At 37.0% G+C, this 26999-nt stretch overlaps 1 protein-coding gene across 19 annotated transcripts in view; it reads right to left on the bottom strand.

Annotated features, from left to right (window-relative positions):
• Nucleotides 1–26999, bottom strand: part of ANK3 (ankyrin 3) — a 567956-nt gene that overhangs the window by 272472 nt on the left and 268485 nt on the right. For 3 of the 19 annotated variants that reach the window (XM_036222260.1, XM_036222257.1, XM_036222271.1), the window contains exon 1: nucleotides 14008–18166. The exons of 2 other annotated variants lie outside the window; for them this stretch is intronic. In XM_036222260.1, the coding sequence (XP_036078153.1) occupies nucleotides 14008–14121 (114 nt within the window). In that variant the 5' untranslated portion in view covers nucleotides 14122–18166. Of the gene's footprint in view, nucleotides 1–14007; nucleotides 18168–26999 lie in introns of those variants that run through there. 14 more of the 19 variants (XM_036222261.1, XM_036222262.1, XM_036222263.1 and 11 more) reach the window with 8 other exon arrangements.

The raw sequence follows: 26999 nt of genomic DNA, 5'->3' as shown, positions 1-26999 counted from the left end.
TGTGCCATTTTTCATAACAAAAAAATTGAAATTAACTAAATATAAAAAATAAAAGATCACTCAGATACATTTTGGTACATCCATAATGTAAAATCCAATAGATTCTTTAAAAATAGAAATGTATTTACTGACATGAACGTTTATGTTCATATTATATTGTTTGGTGGGGAAAAAAACGAGGTTACAAAACAAGAGATACCACAATTATCTCCATTAATTTAGAAGGAAAAGGAAAGAAGAAAAGAGAAAGAAAAGTAAGAGACAGTCAAGGAAAAGAAAAGAAAAAACTAAATATATACTTGCAAAGAAAAATATTAGAATAACATTTCAAGATAACAACAGTATTGCTTTCTCTGGGTGATCTCAGCCTCCTCGCACTGAATGCTGGGTTGACAATAGGCATCAATTATTTACATGATGAGGAAAACTAAGAGAACTCACAGAACGCCCCAGGATATTACAAGCGAGCAGGGAATAAAAGTGGCACGACAGGTATTAACACTGCGAAAATCTCTGCAAGAGTACTTTGATAGGACAGTACTATTTAGCAGGAAAACCTGTCCGTGGTTTGCTTCTTTCTCTTTAATCCTTCCTGGGAAACACACACCACAGACAACCTCTGAAGCATCTTGGGAGAATCGCTAAAACTGAACTTTTGCTGACATGTTTCCAAGTAGATTTCACTCTGAAAGTCAAGGATCAGCTGCCAGAGAGAGACCTTCAGTGGGAATGCAAAGGTAAATCTATGAAGGCCTACCCAGAAGGGGAAGGACTGGCTTTTCCCTCAGCTCAGAAAACCTATCAAGCAGATGGAGACTCCTGCAAGTGGAGGTGGGAAGCTGCTGCGGAATATGCTAGAGCTTTTTTCCAAGAGATATTGGGAAAGCCACTGCACCTTCACAGGACCCAAGCGTCCTTACTCCACATACCACATTCAATGCTATCTCCATAAACCACATTCTCTCCTAATAGAAATTAATATAAACTTGGCTCTGGGTTTGACTGCCTTTTGTGTATACATGTACGTATGTGTATGTGTGTGTGCATATACACACACATATACATACAAACATATGTATGTGTATGTAATATTTACAGACGTGTATATATATTATTACATTTTATATAAATACAATTTTTCTCTATATACACACAAATGTTTATTTATTTAGTCCACAGGGGCAATTAACTTCAGTAAATTTACTTTCTCATTTTTAACTGATGAGTCTTACTCAACATGCTTAACATAAAACAAACTCATTTCTTCCAAGTGGATGAGGAAAAGAAGAAAGACACAGGGAAGTGGGAGGAATTAATATTTTTTGAATTACTGCATTGTGCTGGACACTTCATGTTTGATTTAATTTCGTCTTCATAATGTCTCTTTGCAAATAGGTGTTATTACAGATGAGGGCAGAGAGGCTCACAGTGATTAAGTAACTGACTTGAGACTATGCAGCTTAAAGAAGTGATTGTGACGAGATTCAAACCCAAGCCTGAGGGACCACACAGCTCACCCCCAGGCCCATTTGCTCATTTCAAAGAGCCTCCAAAGATCAATTTTCCTATTATTTCAGAGATCTCTCTCTAAAAAAAAAAAAAAAAAAAAGGTGGATTAAGCTGTATGTGCAGGTACACCACAGATCATATGAATAATTTAGCTTCCACTAAAGCTGAAGTGACACTCTAGGAAAGCAGAGCAAAGCTGAGAATGCCAAATGCACCATGAACACACTCCCTTCCTGACACTGCAAACAAAATCCTAACTAATGCACCAGAAAATAAAAAGATAATGCTTCTCAGATGACAAATGGATGGTTATGTAATTATTTTAATCTTATCCCATGGAATATCCATTGAAACACATTATGTAAAAACCAAGATACAAATTGGCCTGTGAAGACAGTTTTCCAAGGAAAGCATGGAGAATACCAGGATCAGGCCCCAGCTCAGTGGAGCAAGAGAAAGCCATGCTGCCTTAATCGTACTGCACGTCTGTGCCAAATCAAGACCAGGGCTCACATTAGCCAGGTCATAATACAGTCTAGGGGAAAAACATGTATTTTAAATGTATTCATGGTAACCCTCAAAGATCCAATTTCAGCTAAGATGAGCATAATCGAAAGCTTTTGAAAAAAATCACAGGCTAGACTTGAGAATTATCAGGATAGCTAATTCTACAGTAATAAAGACAAGTGAGCGTGTGAATTTCATATGCCTGAATTACCAGTATTAACATATTAATTCTATTTGGAATAAATGTGGATGGAATAAGTGTGCATAACAAAACCATTTATTGTTACATGGCACAAGACTCCAGCAGAGGAGGCATAGTAAGGCAGGGATCATTAACAATGGCTGCTCTTCATAGGAAAGAAATTAATTGCATTCAGAATATTTCAACATCAATATGGTTATCTTTCTGTTATTTAAGGGCAGGTGAATGCATTTTGAGTGTTGACAGAGCTAAGCAAATATATTCACTATGGAGTTACTGAATCGAGTTGCAGTGGCCAAACCACTGCACAGAGGGCGAGCAGGTCCTTATAGAACAGGGAGGGAGCAGGAGATAGTGTGGAGATCTGGTGACCTCAGAACCTATCAGCACGTCCTATTCCCTTGACCCCTAACAAGCAGATAGCAGGAATGTGGCCAGGAATTATGAGACTAGACATTTTGGGAATGTACTAACAGAAAACGAAATGCATTGTTCAAGGTTATGACTTTGGTAAATGTTGCTTCCCTAGACTATTGTAAATCCACAGTGCCAAAGTCAATTATGATCTTTTTGTACCTGATTCAAAATTGCTCTGTGCTTTGCAATAATAGTTAACATCCTCATGTAACATTTGAAGATGAAAACATAGAGCTTAAGTGATGTGTCATTATTTAAAAAGCACTTCTTATCTGCTATTTATCACATAAAGCAAATGAACAATAACACCGGTAATAAAGAGTGGTATAAAAATGATTTAAAACTGATTAGAAATAAAATTAAAAAATGAAAGTAAAAGCTTTCTCTAAATGCAAGAATCTTATATGACCAGTGGATAATCTGTAAGCAGAATAGTGAAATGGGAAGGCAGGGAAAGGTCTTAGAGCAGTGGTCCCCAATCTTTTTGGCTCCAGGAACCAGTGCTCCTGTGAGAATCTGATGCTAGCACTGGGGAGCGGCTGCAAATACAGATGAAGCCTTGTTGGCTCACCTGCCACTCACTTCCTGCTGTGTGGCCCAGCTCCTAAGAGGATACAAACCAGTACCAGTCTGTGGCCTGGGGGTTAGGGACCCCTGCCCTAAGTCTGACAGCAATAGGTTCAAGTTCTGCCTATTTTTTGCTCACCGTTACTGATAAATTCAATTTCTAAGCCTCAATCTCTTCACCTGCAAAATGAGAATAAAACCATCTAATTCAGAGGGTTCATTTATAAGTATTAACTGAGATACGAATTATTCTGTTGTAAATGGAACCTAACTTCTGCTAGCAGTTTTCCTATTAATTCAAAATGAGACTCCACTTTTCACCAACTCCTGTCCCCAAATTAAAGTTTTTTTACTCATTGTCCTTATTGTCAAGGGGGAAAAAATATTACTTCATAAGGCTTAAGAGATCTTTCCTATCCTGATAACAAAAGAATCTGGCAAAACTTATCATGACTCAATTTTAACATTTTGTGTCATCAGCTGAAGAAGTTGTTTGATGTTGTTGTTAATTTTTTTGCCATTCTACAAATTATATTTTAATTCCTGATCTAGGCTCTGAAAAGTAGGCTGTTTTGAGGCCCAATGTGAGTTATTTAAAACCAGCTTCTTCCAGTTTCCTCATAAAAATAAGCAGCAAACAAGTAGGAATATGCTCATTTCAAAACCAATAAACTAGCCAATACAAAATGATTTTACTGCTTATCTTAAAAAATGTAAACGTTTTGGGAATTATGTTCATGTTCATTTTACCATTAATATTGATTATGATGCTGTTAAGATAGGTTGCATTTCAAATAAGTGTGTGAAGTGAAAGTGGCTAGAAGTTCAGTTAATTTATTTACCGTCTCCAGTATTATCACTGTCCTACCCTCCATGCCCCTTTGTGTACTTTTCTTTTGGGGGAAGAGAGAATCACAAGGATTCTATTAGGAATTTTCTAGGGGCAGAAACTCCAGCATGGCATTCCATGGCCCAAGAAAGAGTCATCTCATGAAGCCTAGTATTCCATGAAAATCGTGCTCTCAGTGGTGATTTGGAAGTGACTGAGGTCTGGAAGGGAATGAGGGGTAAAGCGTGAGGAGTAGTGGAATAAGCACAGGGCTGGGTTTGAATTCCAGCTTTACACCTACACTCAGGTGCAACCTTGGGCTTGCTGAATCTCCCAGAGTTTAACTTCCCTAACAGAAAATTGGAATAATATTACTCATGCATGAAGATTCAATAAATAATCTACTTGAAGCACTCAGTAGAATGTCTGGCCTACTGTAGTTCCTCAATGGATTTTAGCTCAATAAAGAAAGGGTAATTTTTCCTCTATATACTTTTTCCGTTGGGAATCTTTCTGTACTATTGTTTTTCAAAAGTAAAAAATCACAGAGTCTATAATAAAAATGTCTAAGAATTTTCTATTTGATTTAGAGTGAATGGGAGTGTTTAAACACACTGATAATTCTAAGCGGCAGTTATTAGAGTGGGTCATTTCTGGTCTGGGGCAGGGTAGCTTGCTGCATCTGATGAAAAACTGTAGAGGCCCTCACAGGGAAGTCTGACAAAGTAGGGAAAGTGCTGGTAAAGGAAGATAGTCAACACATCACTTTGGGTTCTGAAACCAGGTATAAAAGGTGATAATTCTATACCTATCAGATTCTTCACTCTTTCCTCAGTCCCCAACTATCCCGAAACCATTACTGCCTCTTTAGTGGCTATGCTACCTAAAGGGGGTGATGAACTGGTTGGTAACACATACATTCACACTCTCTCTCTCTCTCTCTCTATATATATATGTATATATGTGTATATATATATGGGTATACACACACGTATATACATATATACATGTATGTATGTATATATATCTTATAGACATATTGTACACATAACATTTGTTTCTTTCAATTATAACGTAAAAACTATGCAGTAAAGATCGTTTCGCCCAACCCAAATAAGTACTTTTTTTCCTATAAATATTTCAACATTTATACCGAAATCTGCAAATGGTCTGTTCGTTTTTAAAAAAAATTGTTTGATACTTCTTCTCTCTGAACATATGGTTCTTAAGCTTTCTTCAAAGTCTACCTAGGCTATTGTTTAACTTCTGAGAGAAGCTAATTAATAGTAGTCTCAATGAATGCAAAAGTATTTAACGTATGAGTCTTCAGAAGTATTTCTCAAAATGACAAATTTAATTCTCTGAGGGCTGTGGAAAAGTTTGCAAAGAGCTAACTGCAGGACTCAAAGGGCTGTTTGAGGATGCCAGTCTATTAACAAAATTTCATTCATCAGTGCAACCGTGGGCTTGCTGAAACTTTCAGAGTTTAACTTCGCCCTCCTTCTCGGGTAGTCACCTGATTACATTGGAGAGCCCATATACTACAAGGGAAGCTGGAAGCCCTTGCTCAGTACTCCCTTTATGCCAGGAACCTGGCAAATTATCTTTATAGTATTTCTACTCCTTATAGTATATATTCAAGTACAGGATTACTATTCCCATTTGACCAAGGTGGAACCTGAGGCCCAAAACTAATCAGTAACAGCTGCAATATGAACTCACATCTAGACCCAGAGCCCAATCTTTCTACTACCGTGAATTGTAATATAGTACATGCTCACTTAATGTCATTGAAAGGTACTGAGACTTTAAGCAAAGCAGAAATATAAAGAAGCTAATTTTACTATAGGCCAATAGGAGTTAAGTTCTTACATCATCTTATCAATGTTTTTCAATAAAACATTATTTTAGGACCTGGTGTACTTAGCTCTTTCCACGACTTTCTCCATATTCTCTGCCTGTTTTACTAATATTTTTAATTCTCTACTAAACAAAATTTACCATATTTTCATACTCCAACAGTATAGACCTCTTAGAAAACTATTTCATTAAGATAAAATAATGCTGTACATATTGCTGAAGTTACAAGGTTTTTAGCATTACCTACAGGTAGATGATAAATGTTTCAGAGTCACTGGTTTCCAGTTGCTAGATAATCTTGGACTTCCTTCCAAACTTGTCCAACAAAGTTCTCTCTCCTGATTCTTTCCCATGCAGTCCATATATCCTTCTCATGTGGTGATGGTACTAGATGGCTATTACTGTTCTGCCAAAAGGCAAGCTATATGCCTGGTAGAAATAAACATCAGTCTCTATTCTACCCATTTTAACGGGCTTTATCTAAATTCAAACAGAACTGATGATATGATCCTAATTCGTAGAAGGTCATTCATCTACGACTGAGAAATAACTTCCTGGAACCAACTAGATCTAAATTGAAATCTATACATTTTAAAAGCAGCTCCCATAATGATAAACCATTCTATTTTGTGACACCACTCTGGATCATAATAAGTGAATGGGATAAATGCCAAAAAAAATCTGAACTATATGGGAAAGATTCAAAGTCGATTTCCATTTCTTTGCTTTCAACTATTCTGTTTTTAATTTATACAAACTAGAAATACCAATTTGGGTAAAACTACAGCAGACTGCTTATTTTCAAACATTACCTTTCTATATAACGATTTCCTAAAAATGATCATTCAGATTATGTAACTGATACTATCATTGTAGTTATACATCCTCTTTCAATATTTAACCTATATATCAATCAATATATAAGCTAATGATTCTGTTTTGTTGTTTCATTGACTGGATTCCTTTAAAAATTATTTCAAATGTGGAAGTTGAGTAACTTACGTGTAATAATTTACATAATATTTATATTGTGCAGTTAAATTGAAATTATTGCATTATAAGAATTTCAATTACTAAATAATTTAACTGTCAATATTCCAAAAGTGATCATTCTTCTCTTGACAGAATTCACCATAAATGTCTATTTAAAAAAAAAAAAAACTCCTTTAAAAAAACTCTGCTATTGAGGTTCTGATAGCCCAAGCAAGGGACTTTGAATCACAGAGATCTTGGTTTCAAGTTCAGCAAATCGCACAACAAACTTGGACTAATGCCTTTGTCCATTTGGATAACACTATGGCATGGCATTAACATAAATTCAGATAGGATAAGGAATGCAAAAGGTACCCAAGAACAAAAGAGGTCCGCCAAAAAAATATATTCTTTTTTTCCTCAGTCCTTTACCCATACCTGTGTAGAAGAACAGTATAAGCAGAATCTAAAAGCAAGTAGATGGTTCTACAGGTCTCATTCTTTATATTACCAGTCCCAGCACAGTGACGGGTACAATACAGATGCAAATACATTTTTATTAAATGAATAGATGCAAGTAAAATGATTAATGTAAACTTTTCTGATATAATAATTAGAAGGGAAAAAAAAGCACCACCAAATCCCTTTTTTCTTCAAGCATATCTATAAAAAGCTAACTTTTTTTTACTTTGTGCACACACAGATGCACACACACAGACACAAAATGTATAATTCTCGCCAAAGGAAAATTAAGAGACAGAAAAGATCACGGGCCTGAAGAGTCATGAAGAAACAGTTCAACAGCTATAGTATGTTGATGACAAAACTAATGAAAATTTTAAAAATAACATTTGGATGTTAATAAATGTATAATTTATACCTAATAAGACCTTGCACTGGTTATAATGGTTATCGATCAAGGGCAAGAAAGTGTTTTTTAAGAAATGAGCAGATGATTTTATTGAGGAAAAAAATGTACTACGATAGTAACAGAGAGCACAGAGAACCAATCAGCTGACAAGTTTTGTTTCCCTACTCCAATATATCATGGGACATCAAAGAAAAAAGGTTTATAAGCATTCCTAGGAGTGAGCTAAGCCTTCTTTCATCCATCTTCTTCCAAATGGTGGAAGAGTGGAGACAGGGTAGGAGCTGGATGTGCTCCTAGGGAGCTTACCGGCCTGACTTCAGTGAGCTGACTTGTTGACACAATCCCTGAAGGCTGAGGTTGGAAACGTTCATTCGTTCTTCTGTTCATGTGTCTGTTCATTATGAACGTCAACAACAGCAACAATTATATGGCTCTTCACACTCAGCACTGGCCTAATATTAATTCACTGAAATCTCATTACAACTGTGTGCTTTAGTACATACTACTATCATATTCATTTTGAAGTTGAAAAGACTGAGGCACTGAGAGGTTAAATAACTTCCCCAAGGTCATCCTAGCTAAGTAATAGTGCCAGCATCTTAACTCGGATAGTCTTATTCTATGGTCCATGCTCTTCATTATTACATTATACTGCCTCTCCCATCCATCCATCTGCCCACCCACTTACCTATTCAGCAAGCCCCAGTATGGTAGTAGGTGATTATGAGACCACCTCTGCTCTCAAGGAGCTCACGGTCTATTAGGTGAGACACACATGTAAACACATAATGACAATGTAGAATATCAAGTATGCTGATAGAGAAACCAGACTTCCTAGAGATCTGGAGTTGATGTGCTAGGCAGAGCAGAAAACATTTATCTCATATGGATACACACAAACCCCTACTCCCAAAAGTCCAGCTGTTGCAGTACAAAACTGCACCTTGCCTGGCATGTTACATCATGGGTGCCAAAGGTACATAGGTAACTAGGCATGGGGGAAGCCTGTAAAACATCAGGAGGAACCATGATTCTATAGCAAGAGATAATAGTCAATAGTTAATGTCTCCTGAAATTTGTTCTAAAATCCTTAAAATGCTTTAATCCTAAAAGAGACTGCTAGAGTTTCATTACAATAAACCCGGTGGTTAAATACAGATTCCAAAGTCTTATGACCCAAGGGTAAATTTTGGTCTACCACTTACTAGCTGTATGATCTCAGACAAGCAATTTATTCTCTTTAAGCCTTAGTTTTAGCTATGAAAAATGGAGATGAAAATACCTGCCTCACAGAGAAGTTTAGGAAAAAAACAACAACAGAAAAATCCATGAGAATCACTCAATACATTGCTGGTATACAGCAAGCACCAAACACCATTGTGTTATAGAAACATGTCTCTGAGGATTTGAAGTTCTGGTGTTGGTAATATTTTATTTCATTTTCCAAAATAAAAAAAAAAATGCTTATGCTAAAACATTAGAATCTACTGAAGAGGGTAAGAAAAACAGACACACTAACATACTGGTTATTGGAGATATAAAGCCTATTATTTAAGGTTCCAGATGTCTAGGAAATAGACTTGTCATTTAGAAGGTTATCAGAATCAAGCCGATTTTGATGTACAGGTATGAAAACATTAACTACATATACTATATAGTGTAGTAGTTAAGAGCATAAGCTAAAGAGACTATTCAAATTGACCTCTCAGCTCTACCACTAATTACTGTGGAGACTCTGAATAGCTTAAAGGCTATGCCTCAGTTCTCTCATCTGTAAAATGGGGATAATAAAAAGTACTTTCTTTGCAGGGTTGTTGTGAAGATTAAATGAGTCTCTACCTAAAAGTAATTGAAAACTCTACCTGGTACATTTTAAGTGGTCAATAAATGTCCTGGGAGAAAAGACATGAATCCAGGAAATTTTATTCTCCATCTTCCGCTTCAAGCCAGGAACTTGGCAGCTATCCTAGAATCCGATCTCTCCCTCTCACATCCTACATACAATCCATTGCCAAATTCTACTGAGTCTTACCCTAAATATCTCCCGTATGCAACACGCTCTCTCCACTGCCAGAGCATTTGCTTGGTTCAGACCTTGAGCATTTCTTGTGCCTGTATCACCATCAATGCTTCCTAACTACTCCCCTAGTGATGCCTGGGTGATGGTCTTAAACCATAAAGCTATTTAGTCTCCTCTTCCTACTACCACCATGAAAGTCCATTCATGTCCTTCCCTCTTTTGAGCAGGATAACTCCAACCCTGTAAGATGATCTGGGCTCTGACTACTTCCAGCCATTTTTTCTGCCATACACTCATGTCCCTTTGCGCTAGGTGTCCCAGAATAATATGTTTCCCATGCACCCCGATGTTTCCTCCTATTTTTATCAATTTGAGCATGGGATTCCCATCCTTCTGTTTGTCTATCTCACTCCTTCTCTAAGTCTCAGTTTTGCTAAGAACCATGTCTGAGCCAATCTGAGTTGGATTGGGGTTTTTCCTGTGGTCTCCTGTGGCTCTTTTCATACTTTAAGTAAGATGTTTAATGATGCTCTTCTCTTTCTTCTCCCTCTGCAGGGAGCTACTGCACTGTTACCACTATGCCTAGTTTAGCTTTGTTTCCAACACTGAATGCAATGCCTGATCCACAGAAGTTATTCAATAAATGTTTGTTGAAAAAAATGAAGCCATGAATACTCATTTCTGCTCTGCTACTAAATAGCTGAATGGGTTTGACATCGATAATCAGAAAGGTTTTTAATCATAGAATTGTCATTTTATCCTAGTATATCCCCATGTCAGTCACATATAGAGAGGGGATATCCATAAGTATTTCTTTTTTTAGTGTAAATTTCCTTAGGTCACCTCAAAGTTTTTTTTTTTTTTGACAGGATGTAGTGAATATATACAAACATACAGGGAAAAAAACACATTTATTGAATAAATTAAGGTCAATTCTCTTACTTTACCATTGAAATTTTTTTTATAGTTTATGTGAGGAGAGGGAAAATCATGCAGATAACATAGCACCAGAAACCAGTGGCAACAAGAGAAGTGCAGGGACTGAAAAGCATTTGTGACTTCGAACCCTCATGGGCTCACGGTAGTTTGGGGCATCTACTGACTATCACCTGGGTGCAGGGGATATAAAGAGTTCCTCTCTGCAAGTTACTTACTGAAGGGATGGATCCAAAAGTAACCTACTCAAAGGCACTCAGCCCACCCTTGGCACGCTCCCCACTTGCTGCCAATCTAAGGAGTCCATCAGGAGAGAAAGAGTGAAAGGGAAAAACATCAGGCTCAGGGAGGAACGACAGAAAGGTGTGGGCAAGGGAGATCTGCAAATGTAGTAATAAGAAAATTCAAGCCAGATAGTCATCGAAACTTTCTTTTCCTTAAAAAAAATTTGTTTTTGCTCTAAGCCAGAAAAATTGGTGATAAAAAGATTAAGGGTTCATCCACCTAGATGTACTTCTTTTGAATGAGATTTTCTTTTTCTTGACACAAAAGCTGTGCCAAGAATAAAACAAAATACATCGTTATTAAAATATAAGTAATTATGGACCCCTAGGAGTTTCCCACTTTTTTTTTTGGCTGGTAATAACTTATTTGTGGTTATCAATATTTATAATAGACCAAATGTGTAACTCATTGGGTTTTTAAAAAAACTGATAAAATGTGAATACAATGTACATATTACATATATTTTGATTTCATTATAATACTTAGTAATAGTTCATACTGTATAATGTGTAAAAAAAAATACAATCAAAAAAGGTTCATCTTGGGCTTGCTCAGAGCCAAACTGAAGGGGTGCCGTGAACCAAATTTCTTACTTTATAAGTTAGATATTATATGAGTTTTTCTTAAGCTTTTCTATTTTGTGATTTTATGAGATATTCACTATTGCTTTTAGGCAAGTAAAAGATGCTAGTGAGATTATTCACTGTTACTTTTATGAAATTAAAAGATCCTTGCTCTGCATATGAGCAAGAGCAACTATCCCCACAATACCCAGCTAAATACTGAAAAGCAGCTTTTCCAACTGGAATGTTTCCTACAAGATGGAGCAAAGGAGCCCACAGGCCTTCATTAGAATATTAGGAAAAGGTAAGAAAAAAAGAGATGTAAAGCCCAAACAATTCAGTTCACAGAGAATAAGTGCTAATATGCTACGCCACTGGAAGAAATCCAGAGTGCATCTTTAAAGTAATTCAGTCTTAACTTGTACATAAAAAGTAGTCCATGAAATATTCATAGGTCATTTGATGATGAATATTAAATTTCCAGTAAATACACATACCTTTGGTAGGGAATATACATTATATATAGTGTTAAGAGTGTTAAGAATTAACAAGTACAACAGCAATGAAAGTGTTACCCAACTAGCCACTGTTTGAATCTACTCTGAGTGTCCTGAGAACAAAACACTGAAATCTGCTTGCATACTGACAATAGTGATATTGATATTTCTCCCTGTTCCCTCTGGTTGCTAAGAGATTTACATCGGACAGACTCTGTTGTACTCATAACAAAGCATTTTGGTTCACCAAGCATTTGCCTCAGCTCAGTGAGTCCAGAAACTCCCTTTGCCTCACCCCTGCCCTATTCTGCTTCCAAGTCAAACAGGGGCCCAGGCACAGAAGCAGCAGGCCTGTCGTCACTACCAAAGGACACTGTTGGACATGAGCCTGGCTCAGCTAACAACTCCTGTAGAGTATGGACAGTAATGATGACACTATCTTCCTAAAAATATATGTACCTTTCCTCATGTATCTTAGAAGCCAATTTATCATGGTGGGGTGGGTAGAGGTGTGTGGACAGAGGGCAATCAATAGTGACCTACTCATAGATGAAACTCATACAATATGATTAGACCAGAACCTAGCAAAATACAGCAATTTCATAACAATTCTGTTGTCCAAGGCCTTGAAATATGCCTGCACAGGATTCCCTAAGTTTATACTTTTGAGAAAATCTATTCAAGAAGTTTATTTGCAAGAATATTGAAGTGGGAACTATCTAAATTTAACATCTCGCAGCAAAGCAACTGCGGCCCTCCAAACTCAATCTCATAAAGTCTGCCGTGTAACAAAAGGCAGAGGCGTCTTCGATAGATACTAACTCAAAAGAAAATGGCAAAGGCCCACAAAATATTCATGATCACCCCTGAAGAGAGGTACATGTGGTGAATGAAATCTGCATGTCATTTAGAAAGCACATGCACCGCTGCTCAGAGCAAATTAAGATTATCTCTCCCTTGGGGATTCTCACAAAGAGACATAAAAATGCTTTATGACCTGACTTCCATACTCAGATCACAGAGTTTTAGTCAATTTTTATTAAATGTCATGGAAGAAAAGTGCTTTGGGGTCTCTCTCCTGGATTAGTGCCTAGGAGTCATATTTAAGGGCACAGCCACCAAACACTCAGCAAGTACTCTCAGGCTGTAATAAAACACCACTGACCTAGAATATTCCTATTTTTTGCCCTGTATTAGAATATCAGTAAGGGATGATCAATGCCCATGCCTTGACCTAAAGCAATCAGTGTTGAAGGTGGCGAGTCCCTGCCATGTCATGGGAATTCCTGCGTTCAAGCTAATCACTCTCACCTACCAGAAAAAAAAACAAGCCTCTGTTATATTAGCTGTATTTAACACACAAAAAAGTTATTTCCAGCATTTTACATCCATTGCACCACCTACCAAAAGCACAATATAGAAATAAGAGGCACGGGGAAAGAAAAGAAAGTGGGGGTGGGGGGAAGAAGCAGAGCAGGAAATGACTTTTTCTGCTACATCCTTAAGGTCACAGATCTGCCTGAGAAACACACATGTGACACAGTTCTAGCACAAAAGCTCCTTTGCCACAAGACAGACCTCTAAGAAGTACAAAGGCTGGCTCTCTGGCCTCTCCCTCCAACCTAAGTCACCGCAATCCATTTAACCTTGACTGGGCTGGGAAGAAAGTACTTTGAACTCCCTAGCACACCTTTCTGTGTCACGGCACATGCTGGTGCCGTGGAAAGTGAAAGCACACCTTCCTTCCGCATCAGCACTGCAATCACCCCACACAGGGCACAACCTTCCCTTTTCTTGCCCATCCCATGGCCATGGTCTGCCGTAGGATTTTATCGTCTGTTCCCAATTTACACACCCAATGTACACTCCTCACAGCATGTAAAAATAGTCCTTAATGCTTCTAACAGATGCCGGGAGGAGATTAAAACAAAAAGAAGCCAGGCAAGATCTATGCTCTGGCACACATAACTACCTTTTTCTTCCGATCCCGGGACCGTTTGCGATGTTTCCTTTTTTTCTCAGTCTCCTCTTCAGCATTGATTTCTAAATCCCTGTTTTTCTTTAATTGTGAAGCTGCATGAGCCATAATGCATTGAAAAAGATCCTCTCAAGCACGCAGAGCTTCCTGGTAAGAGGTGATATCCTGAGGCACCTTTAATCAGGCTTACAGCAGCATTCCAATCACTGGAGAGAAACCTTTGACTAGAAGCAGGAAGACATTCAAAACGCAAAGATGCTGTAGAAGCTGAAGCTTTTAAAAACTCGAATGACGGTTTCCAGACTTCATCCTACACCTTCCTCTACCTGAACCTTTACATGAGAGTGCAGCCATCGTAATGCATTTACCGTAGTGAAAAAGACAGCTGGGACAGAGGAAGCTGTATTATGGCTGTATCCCCTGCCACCAGCTGGAAGTGTCTAAGTGATTCCTCGGAAGGGGGAACGCTGCAAAGGATGCTTCTCCAAAGGGAAAAAAATCAGGAGTCACCACACATGCAGGAGCAAAAATCCAGCACTAATTCTGAAAACCTATTTTAGAATCTTTCGAAAAAAAGACAGGGCTGCAATTTATGCATCACCACTAAATCTGCAGAGCATAATTTAACCCATACTAGAATGGAGCAGTTCCTACTTTAGCTTAACTGCTGATGGTAGCAAAATATATAAAATAGGATCTCACAAAATACAGTAAATTTTGCAGTGGAGATCTTGACCATATTATGGGGAAAACAATGCATGCATTGCTGGTCTCAACACTGTGTCTTTTATACTGAACTATTGGCCTAAATGCATTTTGTGGGAGATGACTACAGAAGGGGCTGTTGTCTTTTAAAAACAACATGCTGATTACAACACATCATACAGAAAGACGTGAGCATGCTGATGTATGGAACAGATGCCTAATTCATAGGAGTTCCCCAGGACTCTCCTCTCATGTGGTCCAAGACTCAGAGAATGGGGAATCTGTGCTGTAATCAGGGCTTCTGAGTCGCTGAAATGTAGACTGGCTTTCATGTTAGGGTTTGCTTCAATCACCTTACTATTTTTGCCACCTGAGTCCTCAATGACTGCAGCCTCTGAATATTCATAATGTGAAGTGAAGCAGCAGCAGTGCTCAAGGCCTGCTGGGTATCTTCTGCTGGGATGCATGTCCTGGAAGTAATTTAATAAGTCAGGAATCATTTACACACACACACACACACACATAGTATTCACACAGCTTTAGCAAGGAACAACTGGAATATGAGACTGGACCTAAAACATTTAGGCCCTGGTAAGGATCCCTAAATTCACTGAGAAAATGAGAGGGGCAGGGAGTGGCGGAGAGGGAAATGATGCTCTGTTGAAAAGATTTAGTAAGTCTGCTTCCGATACCCAAAGCCTGTAAGTTTGGAGATCAGCGCATTGTACTTTGCAGGACTCACTGATAAAGAGTGTGAAGGCAAAAGGAAAAAGTACGAAGGCATCGTGTGAAGATTTGGTGGGATCTCTGGAGCTGCTGTTCACCTGCTTCATAAAGAGCCCCAAGTGTGAGTACCCGCAGACAGCTACACACTGTACTTCTGAGCTGGTGACTGAAGATCTTCCTTCTTCTTCCCTAGTGAGGTGCTCCACAATCTCTACCAGACAGTGGTAGACAATGGAAGAGAAAGGTATGCGGACCATGGCCATTCCAGTCTTACTACAAGTGGACTGCACACTCCTCTTGGCCCTCACTATGAATCATGTGAAAACCACTCAGGTCAGTTCCTGAGGGCCTACTGCGTGTGCTGATGCTCCTGTGCTTACTTTTCCATGGAAATCCTTTCCAAGAAGAAAGAGTTCTGGAAAGGTCCTCCATTGCCTATGAAACCAATATCCAACAAAAAGACGGGGGAACGAAGGGGCAGAATGAAAAGTAACTCACATCCAAAGCTTTGCTAAACCATACTTGGATCTTCATAGTAAAAATAAATGTTTTTCTACCAGAAGGATTTTTATTGTAACAGTAATAGATAGGGTGGAGAAAAAATAAAACTTAAAGCTTTGGTATGCTTTCTATGTAAAATCACCTTGTACTTTTGAGGAACATTCATACAATTGCCTTCTATATTTTCAGCAATATGAAGAGGGTGGCCAGCTGAAAAACTGGCTTGTTTCCCACTGGCTCCTGGACCTTCTTTTTTTCTTCTTTTATAGACACTAATGATATTCTAAAATATATTTGTAAGTACGTTTGATCAAGGTAACTTAACTACCTGAGGCTGGCAAAGCTATACTTTCCCACTGATCTTTATTTATCAGCAAAATAGGAAATTAGGAAAATAGGCCACAGGTATTTTTCAACACATTTCTCTCTAGAATATTCTTTGTTTCCCAAAACTGTTCAGAAGTTATGAATCTGTCATGACTTCTAAGTTGTCATAATATAAACTTTTAATTATCTTGGATTTTGCAGTCTCGGTAAGCGGCTAACCCACCAAAAATCAATTCTAAGTCATAGACTGTTTAGATTTTCTTTCTTATAGAAAATGCGGGTTTTGTCCTTCATTTCTAAACTAGAACTTTTAAGAGTTAAAGACAGTGGTCTTGTGGATCTGAGATTTTGATTGTTACATTGCTAATGTCTTAGTCCCTTTCTCCCTACCCAGCATATACTCCGACAGGTAACTCTCAAGTTTTTAGTGTTTTTGTGTATTTTTTTTATTCTCAACACAAAAGCATTTACCCAAGACAGCCATAACTATTTTTTCTTTCAAACTGAATTGACAGTTCTGTCAATAATTCTAGAAAGCAAGGCCTTATAATAGCTGAAACTGAAACATGAAAAGAGCCTTTAAACATTTGTTCTTCGGTTGGTTGGAGATTTACAAAACTTTTCCACTTAAGTCTCAAGAGCCTGTTTTCTTCCGGTAGATTACAGAATTGGTATGAATCTTCAAAGTAAAACTGATTGTACAGCTGGTCTCTGAACAGAGTGGCAGGTCCCTGAGAACAGGAAAGAGATGCAGTAACAGCATTATAGCAACTACCCCATCTGAAATAATAATGCAGGCTTCTGTTGGTCCAATGGTCACCTACATGCAAGATAAGTTCCCTCCCGTCCTATCCCCTGACATTTGCCCTGAGAGTGCAATAGGACTTGCACAGGATGATGAGGCTCTGTGCATGGAATGTTGGTTATCAAAAGTTAATGAAAATATTTCTTAAGCCAATTCTCTCAAGGTGTAAAAAAAAAAAAAAAAAAAAACTGTTCTGGTTTTATAAAAGTCCCCAGTGCAAGGATCCCTAAACTATCCTTTCACAATAAATTAAAAGAGTAATCTTACTTATATTAGCTGAAGAAATTTTCCTTTGAGTAAGTCCAGTCCTTTCCTTTGAGGAAGGGCAGTTATAATAACTATAGCAGTAGAGCTGCTTGACTGAATTGAAGGAATGGTGTCCTAGCACCACAGTTTTTTGTGTCCCTAACCCTTCCTCCAAAAGGCAGCTCAGGTGGGCATAATTTGAAAACCAGTACATTGCAGCAAGGAGGAGCCCTGGTCTTTTCCTTGCTATACATTTGTCAGAAGTTATGTTATGTGAAAAAGTTATGTCAAAAAGTGACTCCTGTTAAAAATTTCCTCAGGATTTTGTCTGAAATAATTCCTGATTTCTTACCAGAGTGACAAGATTCATTTCAAGTATTTCTTGTCTGTGCATTATTACAGCATAAATCTGGTACAAAAAAGTAAAATCGCTTTCCAATTTGGTACCTGGAGTAATGCTTACATCCTAAATGATTTCTAATCCAAGAATCAAAATACTGTTGACTAAATATTCCACCAAAAATAAAACCAAATCAATTTATTGGGACATTTTACAAACTTCAGAGACCTCAGCCAGGGAATTTTTTTCTCTTCAGTTTTGGCAAACACCTTGCCAGGATTTCAAGACAAGCTCTAAGAATTCAGCCAATTAACAACTTGACTCCTCTAGGTTGTCGTTTTATATGGTGTCTCCACATTGTTGAGCTGACACACAAATGACAATATATGTGATTTCTATGGAGATGATACTGTCACTTGGTTATTTTAAAGCTAACAATAGCTGTGTACTTTGAAACAATATTACATAGTGATGTAGAGAAGTAGAGGATGGGGAGAAGAGAAGAGAAGAGAAGAGAAGAGAAGAGAAGAGAAGAGAAGAGAAGAGAAGAGAAGAGAAGAGAAGAGAAGAGAAGAGAAGAGAAGAGAATAGAAGAGAAAAAAAAGAAAAGAAAAAGAGAAATGGTTCAGTCTGCTGAGGAGGCAGCACCTTCCCACCCCTACCCCCGGGTTCTGGATAATGAGGAAAGTGCATGTTTTGATGGAATAAAAACTATTTCGTGCTGCGCCCACTTCAGTTTTCTCAGAAGCTGAGCAGCCTCACCGTAAAAAAAAAAAAAAAAAAAAGTCAAAATATTTTTCCTTCACAAAGAAAAAATGGATCCATTGCGATTTCGTTAATTTTGGCATCTGAGATAAAGATGTCAAGAGACCATGAACGATGTAGAGAACAAGAAAGAAAACAAGCTCTAAACCTGTCAATGGTTACAAATGACAAAAAAAAGCACCCTGGGAATTTCTCATCTACTAGTCACATATTCTTCATTTTCAGATGAGAGACATGAAATCCTAAAACAAAATAAAAATTAAAAGAAGAAGAAGAAGATTGTGACTGAATAATACTGAAGTACTTTCTACACTCTTCATACAGGGTGGCACCTTCGGATACCTAAGTGCTGGCCTTGGTTCCATCTGTCTTAGCACTCGGTCTGCCATCCATTCCTGGAATAGGCTGTCTGTTCGACTAATTGGCCTGACTTCAGCAGTGGATAGCCAGCTGGCCCCAAGCTGCCAGCTGCTTCTGTGACCATGTCACATGAACAGGTGGGGGGCAGACACCTGGGGTGGCTTCTCCCATGTTGGGCAGCACAGAAGAGGGCATTCCTTATCATGCACAGATGACCCCCAAAGGCACATCCTTGAACTGAATCAGATGACTTTGAAGACACCATCTCATAAATCCAAAACACTGTGGTTTGAGGTGATAAAAGGTTGTGGGTACTTGGAAATAAGGGGGATATATAGGAAAGGTTTATTTATAATCTGTGCTGGCCATACAGTAGCCACCAGCCTTACTAGGCACTGAAATGTGATGAGTGTGGCTGGATAACTGAGTTTTTAATTTCATTTAATTAAAAGAAAATTAAATTTAAAAACAGACTCAATTCAGATATTGAAACATTTGTGTTTGAAATTATTTGGATCTGTGAGTCTACTTTTTCATGTTTAAATTTTATAAAATACAGATCAAGTATTCCTGATAATTTAGCATCTCAATCGAGATATAAAATACACACTGGATTTCAAGGCTTAATATGAAAAAAGTAATGTTAAATATCTCAGTAATATTTTTATATATTGACTCATGTTGAAATGAGAATATTCTGGATACATTCAGTTAAATAAATATATTTAATTTCACTTTTTAAGAAACTTTTTAAATGTGACTATTAGAAATTTGAAATATGTGTGGCTCAATCTATATTTCTATTGGACAACTCTAGTCTATATAAAGAGCTTATATTAACAAAAAGAAAGCCCGATTTTCTGTAAATTATCTTCCAGAATGCAGATACTTCTCCAAACAAACATTAGAAGAAACTTAGTAGTCAGTCATTATTCATTATGCTTCTTATTGGAAGAGGTGAAGCACCTCTTAGATAGTATGTCCTCAGGCACTTGTGCTAACAGCAGCCCTCATACACTCACTCACCGCTGGTCACCATATTCAACACCTGGGACACACAGGTAAATAAGACTTGGTTCCTGCCCTCAAGTCATCAGTGGGAGAAACAAGTAAACTAGCAATTACAACACAGGTACTGGTGCTGGGGAAGCAGGGGTAGGGGCACATAAAATAAAACAAAATGGGTCAGCACTCAGAACCATGCTTTGTAGGTGAGGCATGGAGTCTTTCTTCCCATTCATAGAATATACAACTTCACAATTCAACCCCTCACACTCCAGTCAACCTGGGTCCACTGCTCATGCACTGAACAGATCATATGAAATTCCCTTTATGGGCTAGGCACTGTGATAGGCGCTGGAGACACAATGGTGACTAAGACAGATAAGGCCACACTTTCTGCAGCTTCCATCCTATTACGGTAATAATTGCCCCCAAATAGCCCTCTAAACCGAGACACTAATTGCTGTGGCTGATAGTATATATGAATGGTTCTCAAGTAATGTGGTCAATTCAAATATATTTATTACTTAAGATAAGCAATTGATATGCTTTTGTATTACTTAACTTCTAAACTCTCTGGTTAATTATAACTCCTATCACCAGTTATTGACTTATAATTTAATAACTAGTCCAAAGATTAATGGGGTACATCCACCAAGTAATAGAATAAATTTTTCTATGTATCTTATGAAGATAAGTCTTGTTGTTTTACATCAAACATAATATATTCTATAAACTGACATTCTTTTGCTATTTCACTAAACTCTGGTTATTTAATTCTTATACGGTAATCATACTTCAGGTTCCCAAAAGGAATGATAATACAAACAAGCGAGTAAGGGAAAACAGCTTTTACTCCAACTTTGCTTCGAGCAGCTATAAACCTTAGAGAAGTCCTTTATCCCTCCTGAGTCCCTCGTTCTGTATCTGTAAAAAGAAAGGAATTCTCGAGTCTCTCTCCCAGCATACACACTCTGTGGCACCAAAGTACCATGTAAGTAAGGAGGCAATGACTGATTTACGTGCTTCTGATGTGTTCTGATCAAGCTACAAGAAAAGTTCGTTCACTTTCAAAATACTGCTTTTAAGAGGCAATTAAAAGTCAAAGGTATGAAGAAAATATGATTTGAAGATTCAAGAAACTGCTAGCCTACTCAGTGACCATTTGCTGACCCTGGATATGAGGGATGGGGTGGCGCACATAAGAAAGCAAACGTTCTTATTTTTAGCAAATAAAGTATTTAATTAGGTTGACTCATGAGGTCATATTATAGCAGCTGAGGGTAGGATAGCAACTAAACCCTATGCTGGATTGCTGTAAAGTAAATCAGTCAAGCATTCAAACTTAAACTCAAGTAGTAATTCTTTATCATATTTTGGACAATATTAACCATGCAGAGATTTATGTCTGACAAAAAAGAAAAAATTCTATTTTCTTAAATTTGGCACTGACTTACTGCCACAGAATGAGCTACTAGGAGAGTTCACAGCCTCTTCTTCTGTAAAATGGAAATACCATTCCATGCTTCTCACCATTATGTTTCAATAGCAAATGTTTATGATATCACATGATCACCATAAGAAACAAAAGCAGTGCACATAAATGCAAGGCATTATCAAGCTGGTGTTGACTTTTACACTGAATGGCATTCAAAGATCCCAAGTGCATTTAGGATTCCTCCTCTTCCTACCTATCCTACTACTTGTTAAAGTCTTGGTAGGTTTTCTCTTCCATGTTGTTTCAGAAGGCCAACTGTAAATCACACTAAACTTTCTATTATATGTTCTACCACTTTGCACCTTTTCACTTGGCATTCTTTTATATCATGTCAAGATAGAATCACAAGAGGTAGTAAAGTTTGAATATTCAAAACATCCTGTTTGGTATATAAGGTTATATGTGCAAACAAGAAGTAATAAGGGCCTTTAATAAAGATAAAGGTTGAGAACAATTTTCTTACTCTTTTCGAATATCTCTTATACAAAAAGGGCCGAGGGCAGGGAATATATTTTCAAATACTATGAGATGTGGCTTGATTCAGGCAGATATCATCCTACTCATTTTTTGTGTCTTCTTTGGTAGGGGGTCAACAGACATTTCTGTAAAGGGCCAGAGAGTAAATACTTTGGGTTCTGCAGGCCATATGGTCTCTGTCTCACCTACTCAACTTAGTAGCACAAAAGTAGCTAGAGAGCATGTAAAAAATGAATGCAGCGATGATCCAATAAATCTTTAGAGATACTAAAGTTGGAATTAAATATGATTTTTACAAGTCATCAAATTTTATTCTTATTTTGATTTGTTTTCAACCATTAAAAAATGTAAATACCATTCTCAGCTTGCAGGCTAGACAAAAACAAGGCAAGATTTGGCCCGCGGGCCATAGTTTGCTAACCCCTCCTCGAAAGCATCACATGGTTAGCAACATACTGTTCTGAAGGTCTCTAAGAAAGTGAATGAACAGTAGGATCAAACCCTGATGCTTGGAATGTTCATGTGTATATATATTTACATGTACACAAACATATGCATATGTGTGCATACATGTAAGTACACATATGTATGTAAATGTATATTTACGTAATATCCATAGAAATCTATCCTCTGTATTTAAACCTGTCATTTGAGTGATGTAAAGACATGTTACTATGCACATTCTCTACCACGTAAGATAAGTTAAATTTCTTTATTAAATCACTCATTGACAAATATTATTGGGCACTTCCTTTACTGAAGTAGCAGAGCCCAACACATGTATTTGAGACACCTACACTCAGCAAGTGCTCAGTAGAGTGTGAATAAGAACAATTCTAAGCAGTACAACTGATGCTGTATACCATGCTATTTGATGAGCATCAGCGCTGGAGTGAGCCTCCAACAAGACCATAAACATGACGTTCTGTATGCAGTGCAATCTGATTCATTATATTCTACTTCTTCCCCTGGGGTGGGGACAGGATAGAAGAAGTTCTGATACTTTACATTTTATTTGTTATTTATTATTTTACTTTACACATTTCCTACTAGATCTCTTCAATTCCTTTGTAGAGCAAGGCACAGGAATAAACAAATATTTATGGACTATCTTCCATATTTCTAATACTGTGCCAAACCTAACTGCAAATTAAAATGAAAATGTATAATCAATTTTTTTCAAATATTTGAAACATGGTTATAGACTTACATGCTTGTTTCCTTTGGGCTTTATTTCATTAAAAGAACTAAACTTGGAGGTTTGTCAATAGTTAATGAATGGTGCAAATTTCAAACAATTATCTAGCAATTAAAGATGTGGAAGCTATGGAAAGAACAAGCTTAGGTCTCCGACTTAAAAGAAACTCTATCTGCTCTGAAGGAAAGTGGATTGTCCCTTAAGAAATGTAAGATCGGTTTGCTCCCCTCCTTCCACCACCATCCTTTACCCTCCCCCACACATACACTAAACTGTTACTCAAAGAAAGGGACATGCCAGATGGTTTTGAGGATTAGCAATGAGGGAAGGCCCAAGTTTCACCTCAAGGTTGTTATTAAATTCTAGGGCAGCTTGGCAGGGATACAAAATTCAGGCCATCTGAGAGCTCTTTGGGAGTCTTGGTCCGGTTCCTAACGAGCAGGTGTTGACATGGAAAAAGCTGCCTGTACCACGGTGCTGCAGGCGTGGGGCCGCTGCACTCACCGAGGTGTGCTGCATCCTCCCACCCAAAAAAACCATGCACTCAACTCTGCACACCCAGCCATGACTTGTGCCTGCCAGCAGCAAACCAAATAAATCAGTCAACAAAACGTTAAAAATCGTACTCTATTCTACAGTTGTGCTGACTTTGTGATACTTTGCCTCACTTGCAAAATTGCCTCCAGTGTATGTTTACTTTCAATCAAATTTAATTTGGATCCCAGAAAGTTCTGATGCCCCCTTTAGACATGCTTGTGTACTACGGATTGCATTTAACGTTAACCCTTTTGTAGATGGAAACTGGACCAAACTGTCTATTCGACAAGAGTATATACATCAAAACTTCCAACACAGAGTTTTGTTTTGTTTTGCAGCCATGGCACTAAAACCTAGTAAAATTTGGCCAAAGTCTATATTCTATCAGTGATAATGGTGACAACTGTGGGATTTACTAAATAGCAATACCACTGTACTACAGATGTGTAACGTACGTTACCCGGTGAGTGAGCTCATCAGTTAAACTGGCAAGAGAAACACAGAATTCCGGCTAGCAGTCTATTTTTAATAACAGTTTTCCAGCCAATTAATTTTTTTAAAAACTCCAGACCCTACAAATATTCAGGTTATAAAAATAAAAATGTTAATTCTGCTTTCAACCAAAATTTTTACAAGTTTTATTAACATTTTTGTAAACTTTTTTTTTTTTTTACAATAATGGTGATTTTTTAAAAATAAAAACCTGATGCTTATTAGAAAAAAAAATTCTGGTCTTAATGAGTACTTGTGAATGTTAACAGCAAAAAACCAAAAATCCTAAAGAAACAACTACATTTCATGATGCCATCTTCTAGTAGGGTGGCAATAAAACCAATCTTTACATAAGCAGATCATCTCAAGCTTTAGGCAAGTCTATTGATTTTATAAAGCCCAATGCCCCTTATTATTTAAAGAGTAGCAATAAAAAAAAATTCAAATAATTCTGGAAACTGTGACTGTGTAGGGCTTTTTATAACACTTGATCTTAGCCAAAAGGCTGAGAAGCAATGTAGGGCTTTTTTAAAACGTGATTTTTATTTATTTTTCCTATATCAATATATAGTCAATATAAAAATTTCCAATCATGGGTTGGAAAACAGGGAAATGAAAGCTATATTGCTATCACCTCATACCTGTCATAAGGGCTATTATCAAAAAGACAGGAACGACAAGTGCTGGTGAAGGTGTGATGAAAAGGGAATCCTGTGCATTGCTGGTAGGAATGTAAACTGGTACGGCCACTACAGAAAATATATGGATGCTCCTCGAATATTAAAAACAGAACTACCATATGATCCACCAATTAATTCCACTTCTGGGCATAGTTCTGAGGGAAACAAAATCATTGTCTCAAAAAGATAACTGTACTCCCATGCTGACTACAGCATTATTTACAATATCCAAGACACGAACAAATTAAATGTCCTTCGACAGATGAACAGATAAAGAAAATCTACTATATACAACAATTGAATATTATTCAGCATAAAAAAGAAGGAATTTCTGCTATTTGTGACAACATGGATAAACCTTGAGGGCATTATGCTAAGTGAATTAAGCTAGAGAAAGACAAATACTATATGACATTACCCATATGTGGAATCTGAAAAAAACAAAACAAAAAACAAAAAAAACTCATAGCAACATAAACAGATTGGTGGTTGCCAGGGAGGTGGGAAGGTACGGTAAGGGATAGGTGAAATGGGTGAATCTGGTCAAAAGGTACAAACTTCCAGTTATAAATAAGTTATAGGGATGTAATATACAATAGTGACTAAAGTTAGCATTACTTTAACCACTTGTTTGAAAGTTGCTGAGAGTAGATCTTAAAAGTTCTCATCACACGTAAAAGAATTTGTAACTGTGAGATGATAGATGTTGACTAAACTTGTTGTGATCATTTGTAGTGTGTAAACATATCAAATCATTATGTTGCACACTTAAAACTAATGCCGTGTTATATGTCAATTATATCTCAAAAAACTGGAAAATATCATATTGCCATGATTCAGAAACCACCATTAACATCTATTATATATTCTTCAAAACCTTTCTTTATACATACATGTATCTGTTGTAACTATTTTACCAAAAAATATAATTTTATTGGTAGTTTTACAATCTACTTTTAAATATATATTACATATTAACTATATACAATGAACATCCATGCAAGTCACTAAATACTCTTTAATAACTTTTAAATGGTTGTATAATATTCCATGGGATGAATATACCATATATTTTAAAATTAATCTATTAGACAATATTTTATGAAAGAAACAATACTATATATGACCACTTTTATCACCAGGTAAGTTCTCACAACAATAACTTAGGATAAATTTCTTGAGGTAGATTTCCAGAAAAGTTAAACCAATTTTGCTTAATGGTTAGGTTTTAATACATACTAAGGATATGTGAAATTAAACAGCAGTTCTATCAACCTATTCTCAAACCTACTTACATTTTCTGTGTCCAAGAATTGCTCTGATGACAGATAGGATGAGAACCCTAGAGAAACATATTGCCTATGCTAAAGTAAATGCTTATTTTTAATTTTATCTACAGTGTATCTACAGTTGAGAATTACTTAAGATCCAAGTTGTTTTTTTAAGCCCAATATTAATATATCCATGATAATATTTACTAGTGCCACATTTGGAATTTTTAAAGTATCATAGACCAAATCTTTACCAGTTTGAGGTTGTGTAGTGACTTTTATAAAACAAAAACAACCAAAATCTTTCGAATGGAAAAAATGGTGTTGCTTTTGATGAGACACAAGAAAAACATAACGTTCTTTAAAGTCCAGATACAAGTATGAAGACTAGTGCATCACAATATTAATAAGACCAAATTATTTTCTTTTCATAAAATTAGCAAAGTCAGAAAAAATCGGTCTATAACAGCATGGCTTAATGAGGCAGATTTCAAAAATGGTGCTAATTGGCCCCCACTCTACATTCACACTCATCTGGAATTGGTGGTGGAATCTATTTTTCCACCCTGTAAATGTGGGTTGCTTTTGTGACTTACTTTGGTCAAAACAATGGGGGGAAATAGTGATTGTGTGATAGTCCCAAGCCTAGACCCCTGTGTGACCTGTCTGGACTATAAGAATTATCCAGTTATTCTCAGCCCAAATGGCCTACCCATAGCTAAATAAATTGATATTATTTTTAGTCACTAAATTTGGGAGGTTTGTTATATAACACGAGTAACCGATACAAAAAAAAAAAGAAGAAAGCCAGAGAATACAAATTATAAATACTAGGAATAAAAGAGAGACTATTACTGTAAAGCTTAGAGATATTAAAAAGTATTATAAACGACTTTATGCCAATAAATTGACATTTTAGATATAATAGACAAAGTCATCAAAAAATGCAACTTATCAAAACTGACACAAAATGAAAAATCTTAAGAGCCTATATATATGTATATATTTTTAATTGAAACCATCTTAACCATCCCATAAGGGATACTCCACACTCAT

Source organism: Rousettus aegyptiacus, unplaced genomic scaffold (genome assembly GCF_014176215.1).
Source record: "Rousettus aegyptiacus isolate mRouAeg1 unplaced genomic scaffold, mRouAeg1.p scaffold_m13_p_6, whole genome shotgun sequence".
Classification (NCBI taxonomy): Eukaryota; Metazoa; Chordata; class Mammalia; order Chiroptera; family Pteropodidae; genus Rousettus; species Rousettus aegyptiacus.
This window is presented reverse-complemented; position numbering and strand designations above follow the sequence as displayed.